Source organism: Myxine glutinosa, chromosome 8, assembly GCF_964187855.1.
Source record: "Myxine glutinosa chromosome 8, kmMyxGlut1.1, whole genome shotgun sequence".
In the NCBI taxonomy this organism is placed as follows: domain Eukaryota; kingdom Metazoa; phylum Chordata; class Myxini; order Myxiniformes; family Myxinidae; genus Myxine; species Myxine glutinosa.
In genome coordinates, this window is record NC_136268.1 from 88,940,674 (window position 1) to 88,964,442 (window position 23,769).

At 42.9% G+C, this 23,769-nt stretch overlaps 1 protein-coding gene across 4 annotated transcripts; it reads left to right on the forward strand.

The window, feature by feature from the left end:
• The first annotated feature begins 377 nt into the window (after window positions 1–377).
• Window positions 378–23,568, forward strand: NCOA4 (nuclear receptor coactivator 4). 4 transcript variants are annotated; one of them, XM_078783481.1, is made up of 10 exons: window positions 378–528; window positions 6,253–6,404; window positions 6,533–6,673; window positions 9,863–9,957; window positions 10,193–10,301; window positions 11,466–11,612; window positions 11,716–12,960; window positions 20,053–20,145; window positions 20,230–21,489; window positions 22,568–23,568. In XM_078783481.1, exons 2-9 carry the CDS (start codon window positions 6,300–6,302, stop codon window positions 20,233–20,235), a joined length of 1,941 nt encoding a protein of 646 aa, XP_078639607.1. In that variant the 5' UTR covers window positions 378–528; window positions 6,253–6,299; the 3' UTR covers window positions 20,236–21,489; window positions 22,568–23,568. The 4 variants fall into 4 exon arrangements, with proteins under 4 accessions (XP_078639607.1, XP_067980903.2, XP_078639608.1 ...); XM_078783482.1 differs by lacking the exon at window positions 378–528 and adding an exon at window positions 4,534–5,306; XM_078783483.1 differs by lacking the exon at window positions 378–528 and adding an exon at window positions 4,534–5,306 and having other exon boundaries at window positions 20,059–20,145.
• Window positions 23,569–23,769: the final 201 nt, after the last annotated feature.

Genomic DNA, 23,769 nt, shown 5'->3' on the forward strand with positions numbered 1-23,769 from the left:
GTCCGTTGGCATACCTGTATAACTATAAGCGCCTGAACCACGTACGACTTGTCGGCCAGCGCTGTTCCCTTTCCTCGCATCTCCAAGATTTTGTTTTGCTATAATGACGTAGCTATCTGCACCCCCTAGCTCTCCCAAATCTTCCACTGAATTATGTTCTGGTGACTTTTGCGATGTAGCAAACGGCATATATATTTAGGTGTAGTATTGGCTCATGAAATGCTTAATCGATGTGGGGGTTACCCTTCAAATGTAATTCTTTAACAAGCTCCGTAAAAAGGTTGGGCATTTATATTAGTTTTACACACCTTCGATCTGTATTTTTCAGAGGTATTTAAGACGAAGGAGAGTAATAATATGAGTGCGAATGTTATGAAGAAGAAGAAAACCATGTTTCCCTGGTCACGTGGTTCTTCTTCTTCCTCCTTCCTCCCGACTAAATTTTTCTTCTTTCCTCTTGTAATCATTCTCGACTCTTAATCTACGACTTTGATTTGATCCTCGACATTTTATTGAGTCACAGCTAAGGTAAATGTTCTTTAGTTTATTCGTGTCGTGTTTGGCATAGAAATAGAATTGCATTGGGGTTTCTCCAGCTAATTATTTGTTTGAAAGACTGAGGCGAGGGTGTTTTGAAGACGCCATTGTTTAATGAATAATGGGACACGTGTAAGACTAAGAGGACCAATTGTCGACATCGGGCACATGATGCCCGCGCAGTCCTCGATGAGCACCAGCGGTTGCTCCAAATGGTGCACCTGCACTTGAGACTTACCTTCTGGGTGAGCACTTGTGCTATGTAGTGCCTTCACTTTTCATTTTTCAATTTGAATCTTTCTCAAGGACAAGCAGTTTTGTCTGCCAAGATCTGCTTTGGACATGATGGACTTCGTAGTCGCAACGATTTTGGACTCTCGTCTCTTGGAGAGTCGACGACCGGGTCTTTTATGATTTCGAATCCTCGTTACCTGGTCCTCATTACGTGGTCCTCATTGCCTGGTCCTCATTGCCTGGGCCTCATTGCCTGGTCCTCATTACGGGTCCTCATTGCCTGGTCCTCATTGCCTGGTCCTCATTGCCTGGTCCTCATTGCCTGGGTCCTCATTGCCTGGGTCCTCATTGCCTGGTCCTCATTGCCTGGTCCTCATTTCCTGGGCCTCATTTCCTGGGCCTCATTCGGTCTCACTAAAATCCGAAATGGACTCAAAATCCGAAATGGAGCGAAATCGACCTTCAAAATCATCCGAAATGGACTCAAAATCCGAAATGGAGCGAAATGGACCTTCAAAATCATCCGAAATGGACTCAAAATCCGAAATGGAGCGAAATGGACCTTCAAAATCATCCGAAATGGACTCAAAATCCGAAATGGAGCGAAATGGACCTTCAAAATCATGGAGTACTAACCAAAATCAAACCAGGGAGAGAGGCTTGACTTCCAAGATCCACAGTCATCCACAAACTCACTCTGCAATCCAGCTGTCCGACGTCCGTGGTTGCGCTGGTTATCCACTATGAAGTAGATGTTGTTCTTGTGGCCTTCCGGGATGATTTGATGAGTGGCTGTGCTGAGTGTCGTGAGGAGTTTGATGACATCTGCGATGGGCTGGAACTTGCCGGATGGAAGGTCCTGTCCTCCCAGTGCATTGATGTCCTCTGATGAACCCGATGACGGTGGTGACTGCAATGGTGACTGTGACGCTGACTGCGATGGTGATGGCAGCGATGACGGTGGTGACTGCGATGGTGATGGATTTTGAGGTCCATTTCGCTCCATTTCGGATTTTGAGGTCCATTTCGCTCCATTTCGGATTTTAGTGAGACCCGTCCTCATTGCCTGGTCCTCATTACGTGGTCCTCATTGCCTGGTCCTCATTGCCTGGTCCTCATTGCCTGGTCCTCATTGCCTGGTCCTCATTTCCTGGTCCTCATTTCCTGGGCCTCATTTCCTGGGCCTCATTTCCTGCTCCTCATTTCCTGGGCCTCATTTCCTGGGCCTCATTTCCCGGTCCTCATTTCCCGGTCCTCATTTCCCGGTCCTCATTTCCCGGTCCTCATTTCCCGGTCCTCATTGCCCGGTCCTCATTGCCCGGTCCTCATTGCCCGGTCCTCATTGCCCGGTCCTCATTGCCCGGTCCTCATTGCCCGGTCCTCATTCCCCGGTCCTCATTCCCCGGTCCTCATTCCCCGGTCCTCATTGCCCGGTCCTCATTGCCCGGTCCTCATTGCCCGGTCCTCATTACCCCTGCCACCACAGGTGGATGGAGGTTATGTTTTTACCACTGTCTGTCTGTTTGTGTACAACCACAAGGTTTCTCAAAAACTTGTGGACGGATTCGGACGAAACTTGGTGGACAGGTTGGGTCTTCGACAAGGACGAAATGATTCGATTTTCGTGAAGATCCGAATATGGATCCGGATACGAGAATTTTAAAGTGATTCTTCACCATTGAGTGATGGGGTCAAAAATAATAAATATCACGATGTTTCAAAAAGTTGTGTACGGATGCTGACAAAACGAGGTGGATTAGTTTGTTCGATGACGAGAACGAGCAGATTCGATTTTGGTTTTGGTCCGGATTTCCCGATATTTGAGAACCATTTATAGATCTACTTTTATATAGATTGTTAATTCTCAGATCTACCTTAATCTATATATCCTTGTGGTTGTTAATTGTTCAGTCTTGTTACAAAGTTCAAAGTCATTGTAACAGCATTTCACACTTTTTATTATTTTTATTATTATTTATTTAATTTGTTTGTTCACAGAAAATGGTCTTAAACCATAGAAATTAAACTCTGCTCGACAGCAGTTGGACCATTCAAATTGACCATTCTTTTCCGTTTTTCATCATATGGAATTTTGTTCTGTCAGGCATCAGTATCCACCTCCTCTGTCGCACCACCTCCTCTCGCACCACCTCCTCTGTCGCACCACCTCCTCTGTCGCACCACCTCCTCTGTCGCACCACCTCCTCTGTCACACCACCTCCTCTGTCGCACCACCTCCTCTGTCGCACCACCTCCTCTGTCGCACCACCTCCTCTGTCGCACCACCTCCTCTGTCACACCACCTCCTCTGTCACACCACCTCCTCTGTCGCACCACCTCCTTTGTCACACCACCTCTATCCACCACATCCCTCCTCTGTCGCACCACCTCCTCTGTCGCACCACCTCCTCTGTCGCACCACCTCCTCTCGCACCACCTCCTCTCGCACCACCTCCTCTGTCACACCACCTCCTCTGTCGCACCACCACCTCTGTCGCACCACCTCCTCTGTCGCACCACCTCCTTTGTCACACCACCTCTATCCACCACATCCCTCCTCTGTCGCACCACCTCCTCTGTCGCACCACCTCCTCTGTCGCACCACCTCCTCTGTCGCACCACCTCCTCTGTCGCACCACCTCCTCTGTCGCACCACCTCCTCTATCCACCACATCCCTACTCTGTCACATCACCTCCTCTATCCACCACATCCCTCCTCTGTCGCACCACCTCCTCTATCCACCACATCCCTGTCACACCACCTCCTCTATCCACCACATCCCTCCTCTGTCACACCACCTCCTCTATCCACCACATCAGTTCTGTCGGTATCCACCTCCTCTTTGGTAATGGATCACGGTTCAGGAACCAAGCTGTTCAACTTTTTCAGAGTTTTGTTCCAAGGGCTCTTTCAGGATCGTCACGGAACCCCGGATTTCTTCCAGTTGTAGTTCATTTGGTAATGTTCCTGGGGATGGTGAGGTGGGTCATCATACCTGTTGCTCCAATGTGACATTTGGTGGCCCTCTTGTACTCCGAGGTATTTGTATGATGCTTTATTTTCTAGCTGCTGTATTGTTGTTTCAAGGTTAATTTTTATGTTGTCTGTCTTTGTTGGTTTACCTTGTACAAATGTGCACTTGACGCACCTGCCTAGTCCAAATTCCACTTGAATGTCCTCTGAGAACCGTTTTACAAGTTTTAATTGTTGTCAATTTTTCGTCTTTGGTGCGAATTTACTTGGACGTTGTGCGTTATAATGCGTAAATAAAGGTGGAAAACGTCTGATTTAATGCATTTAAATTCCAGGCTGGTGGATCGTGTGCAAAATGCCATCGTGACGGAATTTTGTACGACTGGGCCTTCTGGCCTATACCAAGTATACCATGGCCATGCACATCCTGCCAGTACCTTAACCGTATTTTGGAAGTAGATGACAACGTGTTGTTTTGGATATTTTTATTTTTTTTGAAGTAAAGTTGTAAAGGGATGTTTATTATACGGCACCTTTTTTCTTTTTTTTGGGATACAGAATCGAGGCTCGTGAAAGAGCTAACATTTATTTCACAAACAAATCAACCAGACAAACAAAATATATAAAAAGAGGGAGCGGAAGACAAGATGGGGAGAGAAGGGGAAGCACACAAACACAACATTTGAGAGCAGGGAGATGTTCTGGAGGGAGAGGGCTTGGGGGGAGGAGGCGTGGGAATGGAGGTTGGGGGGGGGGGGGTGGGAGAAGTATAAAACACAAGGACTTCCAGGACAGAAGTTGGTATTTCAAAAAAGTGGATTTGGGGTGAAATTAGCGGGGGTACAAAAGATCAAGGTTTAGGATGGGGGAAGATGAGAGATGGTGGTGAACTTATGTGAAATTGCCCGTTTCTGTTGCTTTTCCTTGTTAAAGAGAGTAACTTGCAAAATGTAATATAGTCTGCAAGTTATGTTGAGCAATTGGAAGTTGTAATTTAGCATTGTTGATTTGAAATAGCGCTTTGACTTTTTCCATGTGGATGTTGCTTCAATGTCCAGGCTCGTGGGGCCCCGCGACGTGTAGGCCAGACCGTTGGTAATGGCGGAGTAGGGAGTGGCGGGTGGACCAGGAACGAACGGGCCGAGATGGGAGGGCGTTTGTCGGAGCAGATATTCGGGGCGCTGTGCGTCTGGTTTCCTCGTGTCTGCACATTCGCGTCTGTGCGCCTTTCAGTCGTGAAATTTTTCGGTTTCATATCTGCCTCGATCAGCTTCAGCCTTTTGTGGGAGCTCGTGTGGTGCCATACTGTTTTACGACAAGGTAGCAACAGCGTCGCTTGTGGGGTTCAAGCATTTTGACCTTGTGTAGGTGGGGGGTGGTTGTGTTGGAAATAGAAACTGATTGGTGGATCGACAGTATGAGAATGGGGAGGAACCTGTAACTGGATTTGACATCATCTGGAGAAGAGGAGGAGCAGGGGAAGGAGGAGGGTGGTTCTGGTTGATTGTTGTCTCGCCTCCTTTGTGTTGGAGAGGACATTTTGAGCAAGGGTCTCATTTCAGTAAGTACGCCCAGACTGTAGTCTGATATTTCGTGTTGTTGTCATCGTGACGGGCTTCATTTGTGCTTTATTCCATGGTATTGCGCCAGGAAAATGGAACCGCAAGGCTAAGTGAGAGTGGAATGCTGCAAAAAAGTTTTCATCTGATCAGAGCTGAGAGTTGCATTTGCTAAGATTGTACCGGACGTGGAACGAGTCGGGAAGTACAGAGTTCCACAGCTGCTGTTTGCACGAAGCAAATTGTGTTGCATCTTGTGACGCCGTCCTTACGGTTTCTTTTGTGTACATAGTCGAGGCTTGTGGCAAAGATGGTGAACGTATCAGGACATGGCAGAAAAAAAAGGAACACTAGAGAGAGAGAAAATGAGGGGAGGGTGGGAAACACCAACAGTAGAGTTGGAGGCCAAGATTGAGGGAAACTTGGACAAACAATGGGTGTGGGGAGTAATGGGGGGGGGGGGGGCAGGATATAATGCGTGGGGTGTGCAGCATTCACAAAAAAAAAAATTCATAAAAAGAAACCTTGAGGTTTAATCAGCGTTGAGCAGACAATGCTTGCGGGATGGGTAAATAATCTGTGGATTTGCGTGCCCAGCATTTGCCGTCCTGTAAAATCGCTTCTCGAACTGGAATATGGAATTAATTCAGAGCCAAGAATGACGGTGGGTCTTGGGAACGAGCAATTTCTGCTCCTCCTCCTCTTCTTATTCCTCTTCTTCCTCCTTCTGTTCCTCCTCCTTTGTTTTCTTTTTTATTTGTTTTTTTTCTTCATATATATATATATATATATATAATGCTGAACCAATTATAAACTTTACTTTGTGCTCTATTCTTTGCTTGCTGTCCTCCACCCCTTGAAACAACCATTTGCAAAGGGTGGTTCCAGCAATTCTTTAAGTATCCTCAAAGAAAATCTTACTTGAAACAACACTTCCCCTTCCCACAGCTTACACCCTGGAAGCTGGTGATCTTGGCGTTTGAAGAGCTGACAGAATGTCGAAGTGGTTGGAAGCCTGCCAGGTGGCACAGCGTAAAGTGTCTGCTACTATTGCAGATGTGACTGAGGTCCAAAAACAGCTCAGAGACGCTGGCTGGAAGGTGATTAAACACGGACTAAAGGGGGGACTTTGTGAGCCACCTTCTGGTGTCTACTCGTGCTGTGATCACATACTTGGCTGTTGAAATTCGTTTCGGTTCTCTCCCTTCCCTTTTTTTTTTTAACCCAGACAAGGGACTGCATCCGTTGCTGCATGAGCAGACAGCAGGAATGCCTCCGAAGTCGTGAAATTTGGTTGCTAAGTCAGGTGGAGCTTTTGGAGCAGCTCAAGGATGAGGCACTGCAGGATCAGCTTGGTGAGCTTCTCGAGGTGAGCACTGAGCATGTAACTAGTTCCCTTCTCTTCTTCACCACCCTATGAATGCGTGTCTGAGGAGTAAAGCGGGTACCACCTCATGGTGCACAGCATTTTATGAAGAATCCAGAGATCAGGTTACCGTTTGTAATACCATTTGACTCGCAATGAATCAATATCATTAATTATCGGGTTTAAATAGCTTATTGAACATTATTGGCTTCAAACCAATCGGAGATGCCATTAACATCAAAGGTGTCCTGAGCTTGACCGATTACTTTATTTTGCCTTGTTTACTCCACAGGCACAAGTATGTTATGTTACATTTTACAGGCCTGGGATATGCCTTGAGATTTGTAGAACAGTAAATTGTTCTTAAAAATTTGCATGTACTGTGGGATTAATACTTTTCTTGGGAACCGCATGATTTTATGAAGTCATTGCTGGATGGACCACTTTTTTACAGTATTAGCTTTCCAAAAAAAGTTTTATCTCTGCAGATGTTTGATATTTTGGTAAAGTTGAGATATGCCCAGTGGGGTTTGTAGTGCATTGCTTCATTGTATCATTTTGAAACTGCATTCCTTCTCCCCATGTAGGCAGAACATATTTCTGCCGAGTATTTTTGTAGATGTTAACAGCGTTTTGAAGCTTAAGACTAGAAATTGAAATTTAGACTAGAAAATTACTAGAAAATTAAAAAGAAAATTAAAAAGAAGACTAGAAAATTACTAGAAAATTAAAAAGAAAATTAAAAAGAAGACTAGAAAATTGAAATTGGTGTAATTAAAAAAAACAAAAAAAAACATGGATCCAAACCACACCTGGTTGACCAGGTGTGACGTATTTTACAATACCGTATTTGATTGAAAAAGGAAAGGCACATATGCCACCCACGCTATAAAACACGTGTAATGTGCATGCAACGCAGCACGCACGCACGCACACCATAAGCAGAGGTGTTTAAAGCACAAAATGGGTGGAGTTTGTTCATGGGAGTAGAAAAGCTTGTCAGTGGGTAAGTAAGGTAGAGGATGTTGTGGTGAACAGCTTTGGTTCCAGCCTTGAAAAATATAACGGGAAAGGACAAACTCAGGGGAGCAATTCTACTACTGAGGGAAAAAGAAAAGCAGAAGTGGAGAATAGCAGAAATGATAGATTTGGGTAAGGTAACAAGGTCGGGGTATCTGTGTGGGAGCTGGGTGACTGCAGAGAACAGAAAGAAGTAAGGTTAGATGAGAGGAGCTTGGGGTGAGCGAAGAGCCATCAGACGGCTTGTTTGGCAGCAGGCAGAGATCTAGCGGTGACCGGAGAGCCGGCCTTGTGACTCGGTCAGATAAGTCTGAAAGCTTTGGTGTCGGCTAGCTCCAGGGGAATGAGATGAGCAGCTGTGGCACAAAGTGAGAAACAGTACTAAAACGGAGTCCAATTATTTAAAATATGGTACACAAGTACTTATACCACCTGTATAGGGGGCATTTTAAGTGTATTAGAAAACACTCAACTAGAACAATGTATGACAATTTTTTTTGAAAAACTGGTCACTTGGGCAACAAACATTCTCATTGAAATGGCAAACCAGAGGTTTTCTTTGCATTGCTCGTTTCCCATATCATTTCAAGACATGATTGAGGGTTATCCATTTTGGTAACATGTGGTATTTAGGAGCCATCTACGTGTTGCCTTTGCAGGTGGAGTTGGGTGGGATGTGAATGCAAAAAAAATACGAATGTTAAAGGAAGAGAACGAAGGATGAAAGGAGCATTGGAATACTGTTGGATGCAGCAAAAAAAATTCCCATTTTTGTGCATGGAATGCTGTTCACTTTGGCTGCCAAATTGGTGGCATTCCATCCATACAATATGCCGTGTGACAAACATCTAAAGAACCCTTGTATCTTGCAAGAAAATAAAACATTGGGATATCTGGATGATGGCTCCAGAAAGTTACCAACATGGATAAATGCTGCTTATCAGATTTTGGGCAGAGTTGAGAAAGGCGAACTCTTGCCAAAACCATTGACGTTTGGTAATCACGAGCTTTTTGGAGTTGGAGTTTTTTTTTTTTGTTTTTTTTTCTCCCCTTCTTTCCCCTCACTCTGCATAAAGACTTGTTATCCACATGCTTTTTGAAAAGAAAAAAAAAACACTTTTGTGTTTGACATTATGGGATACTAGCAACGGTACCCGCCCTGTGGGCGGGGCTTCAATTGGGAAGCCCAAATGAAAAGGCAAAATATCAGAAATTGAAGGCTTTTTTTATTTTAAACGATTCATAGAAACATCCGTTGAATCATATCACACGCAAATCATCAAAATCTAAACAGTACATGGCGCCAATTTTGAAAAAAAGATTGAATTCTGCAAAACGGAAGTGGCCGCTACACGTCTTTCTCAGCCGCATGTTTGTGTGAAGAGTGCGTGCCGAATCTGTAACACGGAAGCGGCCGCTACACCTGTTTCTCAGTCGCTTTGTACATGCTGCCATGTTACTTTGGAGCCGCACGTTTATATAGGAAGAGTTCGTCAGGAGTCGATCTACTCTCTCCTGGTACGTAGAATAAACAGTATTTGTAGAATTTCAACAAAAGCCACATCACTGTTCATATCGGTAAATATTATTCCATCGTGTTTGGAAAAATTGAAAAATTGGTAAAAACAATATAGCCTATTTTACTCCAGGGGGTCCCAGAATTACCCACCCAAAATATAGTTGCGATCGGTTCAGCCGTTTTTGCGGTACCTTCGAACGGACGGACGGACATTTGGTGAATTATAGTAACATTATGTGTAGATCAGTGACTAAAAATCTCAATTTAATCCATTTTAAATTCAAGCTGAAACGCAACAAAATGTGAAAAAGTTAAAGGATGTGAATGCTTTTTGAAAACATTGTATAGCACAATATTTCAAAAAGGTGTTGGAGGGATTTTGACAAAACTAGGTGGATGAGTTGGTTCAGTGAGAAGAAGAAGCTGATTAGATTTTGGTTCATGTCCGTATCCAGTTCTGGCCTCTCAGTGGATACAAAGCATAAACTGTTCAGCCTGGTGGTTCAACCTAAACTTAAATGGCTTTTGCCATGACCTGTAACACTTGGCCAAGAGTGCATTGCATCCTAATCTTTGATCCAAATTAAATTGGCTGTTGTGTACACCACTCCATCATAATTTCACTCCCTCTCCCTCTTCTCTTCTTCCTTTAGCTTTCTGGAAGGTTCAAAAGCCTGATCGAACAGCAGCAGGCAGGAGCCCAGCAAGTTAAGAGCTTGGCTGACCAAGTCTCAGCTTGCCTATTAAGGTATGTCTTTTGCACGCATCTTACTCCTATTTTAAAGAAAAATGAAAAGATCTTGAATTTGCCATGAAATGATGATGTGCAAAGCTTATTAAACAGCGTAACACACCAGGATGTTTAAAACCTGCCAATTACTGTCATCCTTTAACCTCGTCGGTCATTGCTGCCCCTTTGCTCGTTGACTTGTGCTGATAAAAGGAGTGATTTGTTTTTGGTGTGCCCACAAACCATTTTGCAGATACACTGCTCTCAATCTAAAGGCGGATGTGAGTCGAGATGTGACATTTTCAGCTGACGTGGCCTCCTTGAGAAATACCATAAAGGACTTTGGCTCTGTTGGTTGTACGGTATGTACGTCTACGTTATCTTCACTTTAAATCTTTATTACCCTCGCTAGAGGAGAGGGCATTTGGGTCCTTTTGTTACTTGTGAGAATCTAAGGTTTTTCAAGTGTATTGGTTGGTCGTGTGTGTTGCCTGTCTGTGTATGTTTATAGTCTTGTTTGTCTGTCTGCTTGTATGTCAATCGCCTACAGCTCACAATTTTAAACTGATCTTCACGAAACTTCACTAAATGGTAGAGTTGGTCATAAGGACGAAACCTATTGATTGAGGTCAAAAGGTCAACATAGGCCAAAGGTCAACAACGTTGTCGAACTTCTAAAATTCTGAATTTACATCCGATTGACTTGGAACCTGAACATGATTTGCATATTTGGTTTTTTAATTCAACCACAAATTAGTTTTAAGGTCAAATTTGTTTTAGGGATTTAGCAAGTATCCTTCTCTGCCCAACGTCTTTCTTGTTTCCTTCCCTGTCTTTGTCCACACAATGTGTGTATTAATTACATTAGACCCTTTAGCTCTTGAAGACTTGGACTCCTTTCGACCTTTCAGACCTCTAGCCATTCATACCTTTTGATACACTGTAAAGTGTAGACCCCTTTGACCTTTCAATCCTCTTTGGACATTTAAAAATCCTTTAGTCCCCTTTAGATAATTCTGACCCTTTAAACCTTAGGGTTACACCCTTTAATTTTGACCTTTCAATCCATGAACCTTCAGACCATTTGACCTTTACAACTTTTCAGACCTTTACATATTCACAACTAGATCATTTAGGCCTTTCATTTAGTACATCCTTCCATTTATTTGCCACACAAAACACATCCTTGTGAGGGTCTGTAATCTCCGATTGCTCTTTCTTGTTGGAATTGTCATCATCAATTCTCACGAGACCCATATGTTTTTGAGTGACGGAGCCACGCTCTTAAGCAATGATGCTTCCAGAATCCACGTGATGCCTACAAAACAAGATTGAATTTTATGAACTTTGACGGTTTTTCTCTGCATTTAGTTGGTGTTGCATTGCCATTTTCCCTCCACTGGTTTGATTATCACCCAATGCCATGCCTTGTGACCGTTTCTGGTTTTTGACGATGGTTTTTGTACTAAATATTTTTTACCCCCTCATGGCTTTTTAAAAATTATTATTATTATTTTTGTTAATAGATGCAGACAGACTGCTGTTTACCAACTGTGAAGCACCAAATGCAGCCTTCGAGTACAACTACTTTGCATAAGCTTCCATTTCCTATGCCAAGTCGAAACCTTGAAGATTGGCTTCACCAGGATAGCCGCAAGTTATCCTCTCGCCAGGTGTGCTTGGTTTTTCCATTTTTGATGACTTAAAAAAAAAAAAATTCAAATTGAAGATTCGTGCATTTCTATGTTTACAACGTACTCATTTGTGTTTCTGCAGTGTGCCGAACATGTTGAGAAAGACCTGCACGTGTGGCCTAAGCTGGAAAAAAGAAAGGATGTCTTGGTGGAACAAGACCTGGAGCAGAAGTATCACATTCGTTCTTCATCCATAGATTTATCCTCGTCAATGGAAATGCTAGATCTGAGTGATGATTTCATTGAATTTGATGATTTAGAGCAGGGTGATGTGGAGAAGAATGTAGACAGTTGCAATGTCTTGTCTTCTTTTTACAAGGATATGAAGTTGAATGACTGGCTTCACCGCAAAGCTAAGTTAGCTCCACAAACCATTTCTGCTATACACCCTCATCCAGTGAAGACCACAGATAGTCACAGTGTTCTCCCAGATTTCTACAAAGACATGAAAATGACCAGCTGGCTTCATCAAGGAGTCAAGTCCTCTTCACAAGCCTCACGTGGTGTACACTTTATTAACAAATATGACTGGCGTGATTGGCTTGCTCCACCAGCCGCGAATCTCATCCAATCGGAAGCCTGTGCCGGATGCCCTAGTGCCTTTCTCCCGACGTCCCTCGAAAAACCTGTGGAGATAGAAAATCTTGCAAGCCTTCACTGCATTGGAGAAAAGGCTGGAAATACAGTTTCAGATGGAGAGGTGCATCATGGGCAGCTTGTACCATCTGAATCCTTGCTACCACAAGTGTGTCGAGCCAACGAGTTGTGTGGAAGTTTCAGTGAGTGTGCATGTGATGGCGAATGCAAGCGCGTCGCCCTGACTGGCTGGTTGCTTCGGCAGGAAGGGCGAGACAAGAATGGTGTGTCGACCAGCAACAAAATGAATTACGAGATGGATGTAGATAAAGCTGAGAAATCCGGTATGCATACTATGGATGAGAAAGGCATTGACAACAAATCGCTTCATGACGAAGAGAAAATGGAGAATAAAGGAATTTTGTCACACAACACACTGACAATGAAAGGAATATATCAAGAGGCAAGCAAACTGAGGCCTTTGCTTCATCCAGCACATTGTGACCTTTCTCATGGAGCAACGTCCACGAGAGATGTCTACCCTACATTGAATCAGTTCCGTTGCATCATGTCCGCTCCGCTCTCCGAGTGGCGACATGGTGGACAGCTCAACCAGAGTGGCGTGGACCCCGTTGAAATGGTGTGTTCTAAGCCTGATCTTACAAGCCTGATATCGGCTACTAAGGGCAATGATGTGCAGAAAGTTCAACAATCTGCTTCGGATCATTGGCTGTTTAAGAAGCAATCTCGTGTGAGTATTTCAAGGCAGACACCAAGATTATCTGGCTGCCATTTTATAAAACCTGTTTCACTGCGTGCGATTAATGCTGACCCAAGTAGTATACTTTATCATGGCTTTGTATGCCATGGCATTAAAATATAACAATGTTATATTTGTCTAATTTGAAGTTGCAATTTGATTTACTATACTGTATTCTGCAATAGTGGTAATGCACGTGTTGCTTAACCAGTGTTTGAGCCTTCAAAAACGGTTATGATTAAGGCCTCACCAGACGTAGCCTCTGAATTGCTGCAAACCATCAAAATCTAAACCAAGTGAGAAAGTACATGGGTGTCAACTCCGTCAAGAGACAGAATTCCAGTTGGAAGAATATTTTTTAAATTTGTGCCAAAAACGGATTTGGTAAAATTTGATAGTCCAGTATACTATATTAACTTGCCGTAAACTGGTTTGGTAAAATTTTATATGTGCTAGTAAAGCACCTTCACCTGCTGTAACTGACTGACAGTGAGGGCCTCCATCCATTATTGGTAGAGTCGAAGCAGCATGTCCAAGGTGGAGTGACCTTGTCTGAATCCGAATTTATGATCTGTCTGTGATTCAGTCGTTGGAGAAAAGGAAGGATTTCATATCAACTGCCATGATGGTTTCCATGTCCTTGCTGATGATGATAAGGAAGTGGATAGGTCTGTAGTTAAGAGGATTGGTTTTTGTACTTTTTAATGTAGTGCAGTGATGTTGGCTGACTTCCAAGCAGATGGAACATAACCTAGAGCAGGTGATAGGGTGAAGGGACAAGGGGGAAGCTGAGAGGAGGCGGGACGAGGGGGAGGCTGAGAGCAGGCGGGACGAGGGGGAGGCTGAGAGCAGGTGGGACAAGGGGGAGGCTGAGAGGGGGGATTTTGGGTATGTTGGTACTGACACGGAGTTTGTGACCATTAATGGTTGTGTAGGGGAATTCATTGTGTGCACATACCGTGTTAGCTAGGTGGCTAACACCCGTTATTAGGGTGAATCGTTCACATGATACAAGCATTAAATTCAGCAGTTATGCTCTAAGCAAGATACTCTTTAAATCCAGTCGAATAGCCAACTTGAAAAAATCCTTTTAATATTTAATTTAGGATGTACAAGTATCAGTACAAAATCACAGAACTACATATTATCTATGAAGTAGTTAAATTTTCAATCAATGTACCTAATTGAGATAAATTGAAAAAAAATAAAAAATGGAGGCCATATTAAATTTTCACATTGGCTAATTGACTGGATTTAATGAGTATCTACAGACTTGGCATTTAATATGGAATATTTTTTTTGTGGGGGTGAACTTACTTTTCAAGATGTCTTAGAACCAAAAGTTCATTGGAATTATGTTGAAATTATTCTAGATTTTGTTAATGTGACCTTTAAAAGAAACAAAAACCACATTTGACATTTCGAAACAAATAAATTGATCCTTGAATGATGTAAACTGATATCGAACTCAATTCATGGACAGTACTGTGTTAAACTTCTGTACGTTTTCCAGAAGTATCTCTTTATTTTGCACATTAACCAAATTTGTTTTTAACAAAAACAAAAGTTAAATTACGACTGGGATTACGGACATTAAAATTACAGTTCAGTACTTCGTGTAACCCCCACGAGCATTCAGGAGAGCACGTAGACGTTGAGGCATGCTGTTCACGAGATTTGCCAAGGGTTGGACAGGAATCGCTTGCCATGCAGTTACAATAACCACCGTTTAGAGGCCATTTTTCCCCGGAAAGCGGGGGTTGGCCTTTTCGGGGACCGTGGTAGTTGTTTTTTTTGGTCCCCTTTTTGAAGCAATGTTTTACGGCCAGATGCCCTTCCTGACGCCAACCCTTTTTGCCGCCTTCAACGACAAACAGGGAATTACCAGTGAACTGGTACTCAATTAGCCGACCTCGGAAGGATGACAGGCTGAGTCAACCCCCCTGGCATTAATTCGGCGATCGACCGAGATTCGAACCCAGGATCCTAGGATCCTAAGCCGGCACCCTAGCCGCTAGCCCAACACCAGGGATTTACAATGCAGTTACAATAGCCTGCTGCAATTCACGCACAGAGGCAGGCTGCTGGTCCAAGTTGTGGATTTGACGCATTAATTCTGCCCACAAGTTCTCTATCGGATTCATATCCGGGAACATGGCAGGCCACTCCATATGCTCTACACCACGGTCAGCAAGAAAGTGTTGGATCATGCGAGCACGATGAGGCCGTGCATTGTCATCTGGGAAGACAGTTTCCTCGAAAGGCTGCACGAACAAATGGAAGCAATGTTTCTTCCAGAATGGCCCTGTGCTTGAACTGGTTCAGGTTTCCATTCAGAACCACCAGGTCAGTTTTGCCCCGTGCATGAAAAGCAGCCCAAACGGTCACCCCACCACCTCCAGCTTGGACTCTTGGCACTATACAATCTTCGTTGTAGGCTTCATGCACTTGTCTGCGCACTCGGACGCGGCCATATTGACGATAGACCAGAAATCTAGACTTGTCACTGAAGATCACATGATTCCAGTGTCCTGGCTGCCATTGACGGTGCTCTCTGGCCCACTGCAATCGGTGCTGGCGGTGTTGGCTGGTCAGACGTGGCTTTCTCAGGGGACGCCTGGCACGATACTTGAACCAGTCGTTGGTTGACTAGCCTTCTGGATACATGCACATTTGTCAGTTGCTGCCACTCAGCCCTAAGCCGATTAGCTGACTTGGTACGGCCATTGCGGACTAACCGGTGCAGCTGGCGATCATCCCTCCTTATGGTTCTGCGGGGATGTCCTGACCTCGGTATTGGAGTAGGGACACCCCTCTGAGCATTTCGTTTCAGGATCTTTGACACCCGACCTTGAGTGATGCCATACTGCCGAGCAATAGCACGCTGTTTCATGCTGGAATTTCGTAAAGCCACCACTAAATGACAAACAGCATTGTCGAGTTGACGGACCATCCCCAGGGGAAGCGGCAATAACTTTTGTAGACGTGCAGCAGATGTTTTCCACTAATACAGAACGCAACAACCCTTATATACCCGATTGTGAAGCCAATCGTGAAATGTACCTGTCCGTACATTTTGTCACGCCACCTGTGATATTCTGTTATTGACTTCTTGCTGCGACAGACAATCAGTGACATGGTTCTTTTAACAAAGAAATCACCGAAGCGTAAAAGAAACTCACCAGATTGATATACCGAGTTCAGAAAGTAAACCCAAGTCAAGAAAAAAAAAAAAATTCCATATTAAATGCCAAGTCTGTATATAAGAACATCACTGCCAAGGTTCATGCTTGTTTCACAATGTGAACGGTTTTTTGTATTAGCTGCCTCATTATATGCAAAATTGACCTCAGGATCCCCAAACTGGTCAGAGAAATAGACCTCATGGGAGGGGGTGGGTGGATAAAATGATTTCCATTGAAGGCACAGAGGGCAGAGGAGGGTGGATGAAGTATTTTGGAGTGAAAAGGTTTTGGAAAATAAGCCTTGTGAAAAAGGAAGAGATTGTGATGAAGAATAATAATGCATGGGAGTGGAGAAGTAGGGAATGTGAGGCATTTAAAAATGCATATTTTTTAAGTTTTAAAAAGAAAAGTTGAGTGCTTTTTCGAATAAGAAACGTTTTATTGAGTTATAATTCAGTTTGGAGATATTGAGAATGGATAGAGAACGAAGGAGAAACTGTGCACAGCAGATAGTTTATTGTTTTTTTTGTTGTTTTGTTTTTGGGAGTGAGGAGGAGAAACCAATCCAGCTGAGGGATCAGGAATGACAATACTTGGGAGAAAGTGTGTAAACAAAGGAAATGGGGTCAAAACAGAGACAGATGCAACTAGAACGGCACAAGGTAGAGAGCATACCTCCGCCAGGCTAAACAGCTTACGATTTGTGTCCGACTGATAGGCCGGATCTGGATTTGGACCTGAACCAAAATCTAATCAGGTTGTTCTCGTCGCCTATCAAACTCTTCCACCAAGTTTAGTCATGACTCGTCCATAACTTTTTAAAATATCATGTTGTATATCGCTTTTCACCCGCTCTTACTGGTGACGAATCACTTAAAAATTAAATAATTCTCATATCCGAATCCATATTCAGATATTCACCAAAATTGAATCGATTAGTTCTTGTCACACACACAACCTCTCCAACAAGTTTCGTCCAAACCCATCCACAACTTTGAGATATCCTGCTATGTATTGTTTTTGGCCCTATCTCCCAATGGTGAAGAATCACTTGAAGTTCTACTAGCCGGATCCGTATCCTGATTTTCGCCAAAATCTAATCATTTTGTCCTTGTCACATGCACTACGTCTCCGCCAAATTTCGTCCGAATCCATCCACAAGTTTTTGAGATATCCTGTTCACAGACAGACAGACGAGTCAGACAGACAGACAGACAGAGGTGAAAACATAACCTGCATTCAACTTCGGTGGCGGAAGTAACTTGAACGGCACAAGGTAGATCACATACCTCCACCAGGCTGAACAGCTTATGATTTGTATCTCACTGATAGGCCAGATCTGGATTCAGACCTGAACCCTGATCTAATAAACTTATTGTCGCTTATCCAACTCATTCACTTAGTTTTGTCATAAGTCGTCCAGTTTTTTTTTGTTATTTTTTTATTACATATCCTGCTATACCTGTACATCGTTTTTGACCCTATCAATGGTGAAGACTCGCTTAAAAACATGGATCCGGATCCGGATCTTCACCAAAATCGAGTCAATTCATCCATGTCACACACCCAACCTGTCCAAGTTTCGGCCGAAGCCTTCTACAACTATGAGATATCCTGCTCGCAGACAGGTGAAAACATAACCTTCGTTCATCTTCGGTGGCGGAGGTAATTACTATAGGTGTAAACTTTTTGATCACCAATTGCTCATTGACGTGAGTTAGCCGCTTGCAGAATGCAACCGCAATGGACTTTAAAACAGTCAAAGGAGATCAGACTTCATACATTAGAAAGGAAGCAATTTCAAGTGATGACTATGTCTACGTCTCTGATCCATGATGTCCTTAGTAATTGGCGATATTTAAAACATATCAATACTTAAGTAATCATGGTAATTGCAATTTAATTACCAAGTAATCGTGGTAATGATAGCACACTTTGAATATTGCATATTTAATTGCATTTTGGGTCACGTGCCTTTTTTGGTCATTGTTTGATTAAGAAGATTATGAATATGCAACATTTTTAGTTTGTCTCTTGGCTTGCATATTATTGTAACCTCATGCTCTCGAATGTAAAACTTTCACGAACCATTTCAACATTTTTGGTATAGGTGACTGTGGCAATAGTAATAATAATTGTTTCACTATGTGTAAGAGGTAGTTGTAGATTTGTAGTGTGGGTTGGTGTAATGGTGTAATTGTATTTGTTGTGGAAGTGAGATGGAGCTAGAACGACACTCTTTGACATCACGACGTCGACCGATATGCCTCCACCCAAATTATTACATAATTGTACATACTTGTACCAAGCTTGATTTAAATCCATTTAGCTGTTCTCAAATTATCACATTTTTACCTGACGTGACCTCTGACCTGTAACTTCCTGACCCCAAAATTTAATCGGTTCAAGTTTACATCATATATGTACTTGTATCAAATTTATTCAAAATCCCATCACTTGTTCACAAGTTGGCATGGCAACATAACCTTTTTACTTAACATGACCTCTGACCTTTGGCATTTCACCTAGTGACCCCAAAATCTAATCGGTTCATCTGTGCCTCATTATCCATAGTTTGACTAAGATCCCTTCAGCCGTTCTTATATTGTCTTGGGAACTAAATAATTGGAACTTAATATGACCTCTGATCTTTGACCTCTTGACTCAAAAATCAAATCAGTTTATCTTTGCATCATAGTATATAATTATATCTAGTTTAGTGAAAATCCCATGAATTATCTCGGTAACAGAATCTTTACTTCTTCTGACATTTGACCTTTGACCTTGCCCCCAACAAATCAGCTAATCTTTGCATTATAATACTTGTACCAAATTTGGTCAGAATCCCATCACTGGTTCACAAGTTATCGTGGTGACTTAATTTTTACCTGACATGACGTCTGACCTTTGACCTCGTGACCCAAATATCTAATCAGTTCATCTTTACCTCATTAGACATACCTGTACCAAGTTTGACCAAGATCTCTTCAGCCGTTCAAGTTATTGCGGTAACAAAAACCTATCACGGACAGCTGGACGGATAACCTGAAAGTCGCCGGAGGCATAAAAATGTCAAAATATGTCGTGATGGCAATCCGTAAAAGGATTTTGATGTCATTCCTTCCTACCTTGTTTAGTTGTTTTTTGTCATTACATCCCATCGTTTTTTTTTTTGTTTTTTTTTCATATATATATATATTTTTTTTCATATATATTTTTAAGTAACACAAGAAAGTACTGTTTAAAAATTGAGCAACAAGGTATAACATAGGCTTGACCAGGTCAATTTTGACATTTTTCCCATTTGCAGCATTTTACTTGGGTGGGTGCATTTGGGGATGGGTGGGTGCATTTGGGGATGGGTGGGTGCATTTCAAGTGTATTTGGGGATGGGGATGGGTGGGTGCATTTCAAGTGTATTTGGGGATGGGGAGGTGCATTTGGGGATGGGTGGGTGCATTTCAAGTGTATTTGGGGATGGGGATGGGTGGGTGCATTTGGGGATGGGTGGGTGCATTTCAAGTGTATTTGGGGATGGGGAGGTGCATTTGGGGATGGGTGGGTGCATTTCAAGTGTATTTGGGGATGGGGAGGTGCATTTGGGGATGGGTGGGTGCATTTCAAGTGTACTTGGGGATTTGGAAGGTTGGGTGCATTTCAAGTGTATAATGTGCATGCAACTTGCATAGAATCTTGAACACCAGAGGCCAATTTGGCCCATCATGTTTGTGTCACATCCACACATTAATTTGTCATTTACCTTTCATATTAAATACAAATCATTTTCCCATTAACTTATCTAACTTGCATATATAGCCATTAAGCATGTAAGGAGCCACACCCCATTCCCTCTCTACTGATGTGGCCGTTTTGTAACCAAATGCCATGTGGTGGGAAGTTGCAGAACGAGAAGGAAATGGAGACATTGTATTACACTTTATCTCAACGACAGCCTCGGAAGGACTTGACAAAGTGGCTACTTAATTCAAAGGCGAGTTGATCTTCTTGACAAACAAATTGCGTGCATTGCTTTTTGGAGCCGACACTCGTCTGAACCGTTTTTTGTGCTTTTCAGGTTTGAGAAGACGAACCATGAACCTTGAATCTTCGCTTCATCACTCTCAATTGGAGCAAATGATTGGAAGTTTTTTTGATTCGTGATTTGATATTCATCCATTATTTCACATTTTTGTTAACACCTTTTATTTAGGAAATGAGGCCACCACCACCTCCCCCGAATCAACATAATTGGACAGACTGCACAAAACACTCCCAATATTTGAAGGAAAGCCATCGTACTTAAAATCTTCAAAATTGCATTTGAAAACCAATTTTTTTTTTTTGGTTCATACTTGAGCCGTTGATGAAACGTTTAAATTCCACACTAATGTCGGTGTATGCAGCCAGGCTTTTGGGAGTTCCTGGTTGATTATGGAACATTGTTTTAAACATGGCTACCTCCTTGGAAATATACTTACCCTCTGGTGTTTCAAGCATGCAAAGTGAACCAAAGTTGGTTTCTGAAATGCGTGTTTACTTTGCCTTAAATTCCATGCGTTTTGGGGTCAAGGGTTCGTTCAACAAACTTCCACCCTATTGCAACAATGGCCTTTCATCGTGTTTGATGGCAGGAGGGTGGTTGAAGGCTGGTTTAAAATTGAAGTTTTGATTGGTATAAACTGATGAAGTTGTTTGAATTGAGAGATAAAAGTAGCATTAAAATTCCCTCGGAAGGGAAAAGGAAGGGGGGGGGGGGGGGAGGTGGGTGATTTCCGCTTGCAATGAGAAGCTGTGATGCAGATCGATTTGTGGCATTGGCAAAGTGGGGTCAAATGGCAAACTGAACATTGCTTTTTAGCTCCTCGTGCAGGTGGACATGCAATGGAAAAATACATTTATTTAATAAAAGGGTGGTTCAATTTAAGGCTTTTACTTGATAAAATGATTCACCACCATGGCAACATCGACCAACAATGCCAATGTGAAAGTCAGTTGAAAATCTCATTTTCAAAATGAAGTTTGCTCTATTTTTAGTCAGACTATTATTGATGACAAGTAAAAGTTGTTAAACCATTGCTGGTCAAATTTGAACCACCCTCGTATTAAGCTTCAGAACCGGATCCTTTAACTTTGGAGGCCTGATTTCAGAGATTATTTTATTTTGCTCCAAGGTTCGGATCGTGTCATATTCCTTGCAATATCTTCACTTTCAAATGCTTTGTTTTAGCAATAATATATACATATACGACATAAGATAGGGGTTGTTGTGATTATACATTTTTATTAAAGAAAAAGGCACATCCATCCAAAAAGTAACATGTGCCCTGACAATCTAGTAATGCACAAGCGAGAGCAGATCCGGTCTCGGGTGATGTTTCAGCCGCTTCCCAACGGGCTTCCTCAGTCCAATAGACCACAAGCCCCAGCACGTATCTGCTTTTATTCCCAAGGCGCGGCCATTGGTTTGTGTTCACGTGCCAGTGCAAGGGGTCAAATGATGTTTTTATTGTGCGACCTAAAGCAAAAGTACCAATTGCATCATTGATGGTTTGCTCTGCCTTCATCTATTCTTGATCTGGTGTTGTATGTATGTGGATGAGTCAATGTGTTCATTCTCAGTTTTGTGTTTCCAGGGCATGAACGTGGCTGCCTGTGCATCCGAGTTCAATGTGGTGACATGTGGATTGGGTCATTTATGGAGGTTTGGTAAAGTGGTGTGTGGGCATGGGCACAGCCTTTGGCATCGTGTTGAGTTTTCTCCCGCCCCCCTCCCTCCTCCCTTGACCTTGTCCACCTGGTTGCATCATCCATTTTTTCCTCGTATCAAAGGCGTATCGTGTAGGTATGTCCAGTCTCTCCCCAATTAGATCAGGCATGGCATGTTAGGGGCAGAGAGGGTGGTCTAACTGAGGAGGCACTGGACATACCCGCATGATACTCCTTTGATGCGAGGAAAAAATGGATGATGCAACCAGGTGGACAAGGTGAGGGGGGGGGGGGGGGGGTGGGGGGAAACCCCAACACTTTATGCCAAAGGCTGTGCCAACACCCACACAACACTTTACCAAACCTCCATAAATGAGCCAATCCACATGTCACCACATTGAACTCGCATACACAGGCGGCCATGTCCGTGCCCCGGAAACACAAAAAGAACGAGCACACTTTACTCGCCCACATTCCTACAACACCAGATCACAAATTAATAAGAGCGGAGTCGAGTATCAATGATGCGATTGGCATTTTTGCTTAAAGGTGTCAGTGTCATAAAAACACTTCAATAGACCCATCACACGGGCATATGAACAAAAACTGGTGGATACACCTTGGGTATGACAGTGCACACGTACTGAGGCCTGGGGTCTATTGGTCTGAGGATACCCAATGGAGAAGCAGGTGAAATGTCACCCGAGACCGGATCTGCTCTTGCTTGTTTATTACTAAACTATCAAGGTGTATGTAGTTAGCTTTTTTGGTTGGATGCACCTTTTCTTGTTATAAAGCTGTTCGACCACAAATCCCCATTTATATAGATTTTGCTTTTGGTTGATAATCCCGATTTGAGTATAACTGCGAATCAGTATCGTGTAACCAAGAATGAAACCTCCTCCCCATGTGCATACGCACAACCCATGGGAGAATGAAATGCCGATTGGTTAGTGAGCTGATTGACTTGTATAAGGTGCTGATTCAACATTTTTGACTGATTGACTTGCTGATTGACTTGCATAAGCCGGGGATAGAGAACATTCAAAGATGTTGGACCATGGAAAATCCCTTCTCAAAATTCAACTTTAATTTTGTTCGAGCAGAAAACTCGAGTTCAAAACATGCATTGTGCTGGTCGCAGCAAGACCAAAGTCTCATCCTAGAGATCAACGTTTTATGGTCGTTTTGACTATTTTTGGAAGACAAACAATTTTGTAGACAAAGTTTTGTCCATTTATTGGAAGGTTTTTTTCCTCAAATTATTTTCCAGAAATCACTCATTTGGCGTAATGAAAGAAAACAGCATGGGCGATTCTAATTTGGTATTCATTCATAGGATGGCAAAACCTCCTTTGATAGTCATTGAAGGGAAACTTGGATTTAGTATGAGGGATCAGTTAAGAATCCATAGCTGGCTACACAGAGGATATTGGGCAACTGCTTCAACGAAGTTCATCTACGATCCACTTTAAAACGTTTTATAGTCTCTGTTACTACGCCAGTTCTTGCCATGAAGTTTATCAGCGGTGTTGCGTCTCGGATTGCCGTTTCCAGCTGGTAAAAATGCACACTTTACTTTTACCATTTGACCGCTCCGCAGAGAATGGCTGTCGGTTGATTATTTATATTAGCACAAATCCACTGAGTGCTGTATTTCTGATTTGAAAGTGCAAATAAAACCGGTTTTAACCTTTGTCAAAACTGATATCTTTCAAGCAAGATCTTTCCTTTTGCACGCGTTACACAATAGTTGCTTTCCAAGAAGCAGTGATCATCATACTGTGTTAACAGCCAACTCGAGAAAGCCAAAAAAATTGAGTAACAAGCATTGAGTATTGCGCTGCAATACATGTCCCCGACCAAAGTTCAAAGTGCCATAACTTTGTCAAAAATGATCGAATATGCA

Coding starts and splice junctions, on each gene's coding strand:
- NCOA4 (XM_078783481.1), top strand. CDS start 6,300: ATGTCGAAGTGGTTGGAAGCCTGCCAGGTGGCACAGCGTAAAGTGTCT. Junction 11,613..11,715: donor GCAAGTTATCCTCTCGCCAG/GTGTGCTTGGTT, acceptor GTGTTTCTGCAG/TGTGCCGAACATGTTGAGAA. Junction 12,961..20,052: donor TGTTTAAGAAGCAATCTCGT/GTGAGTATTTCA, acceptor TGTGGTGGGAAG/TTGCAGAACGAGAAGGAAAT.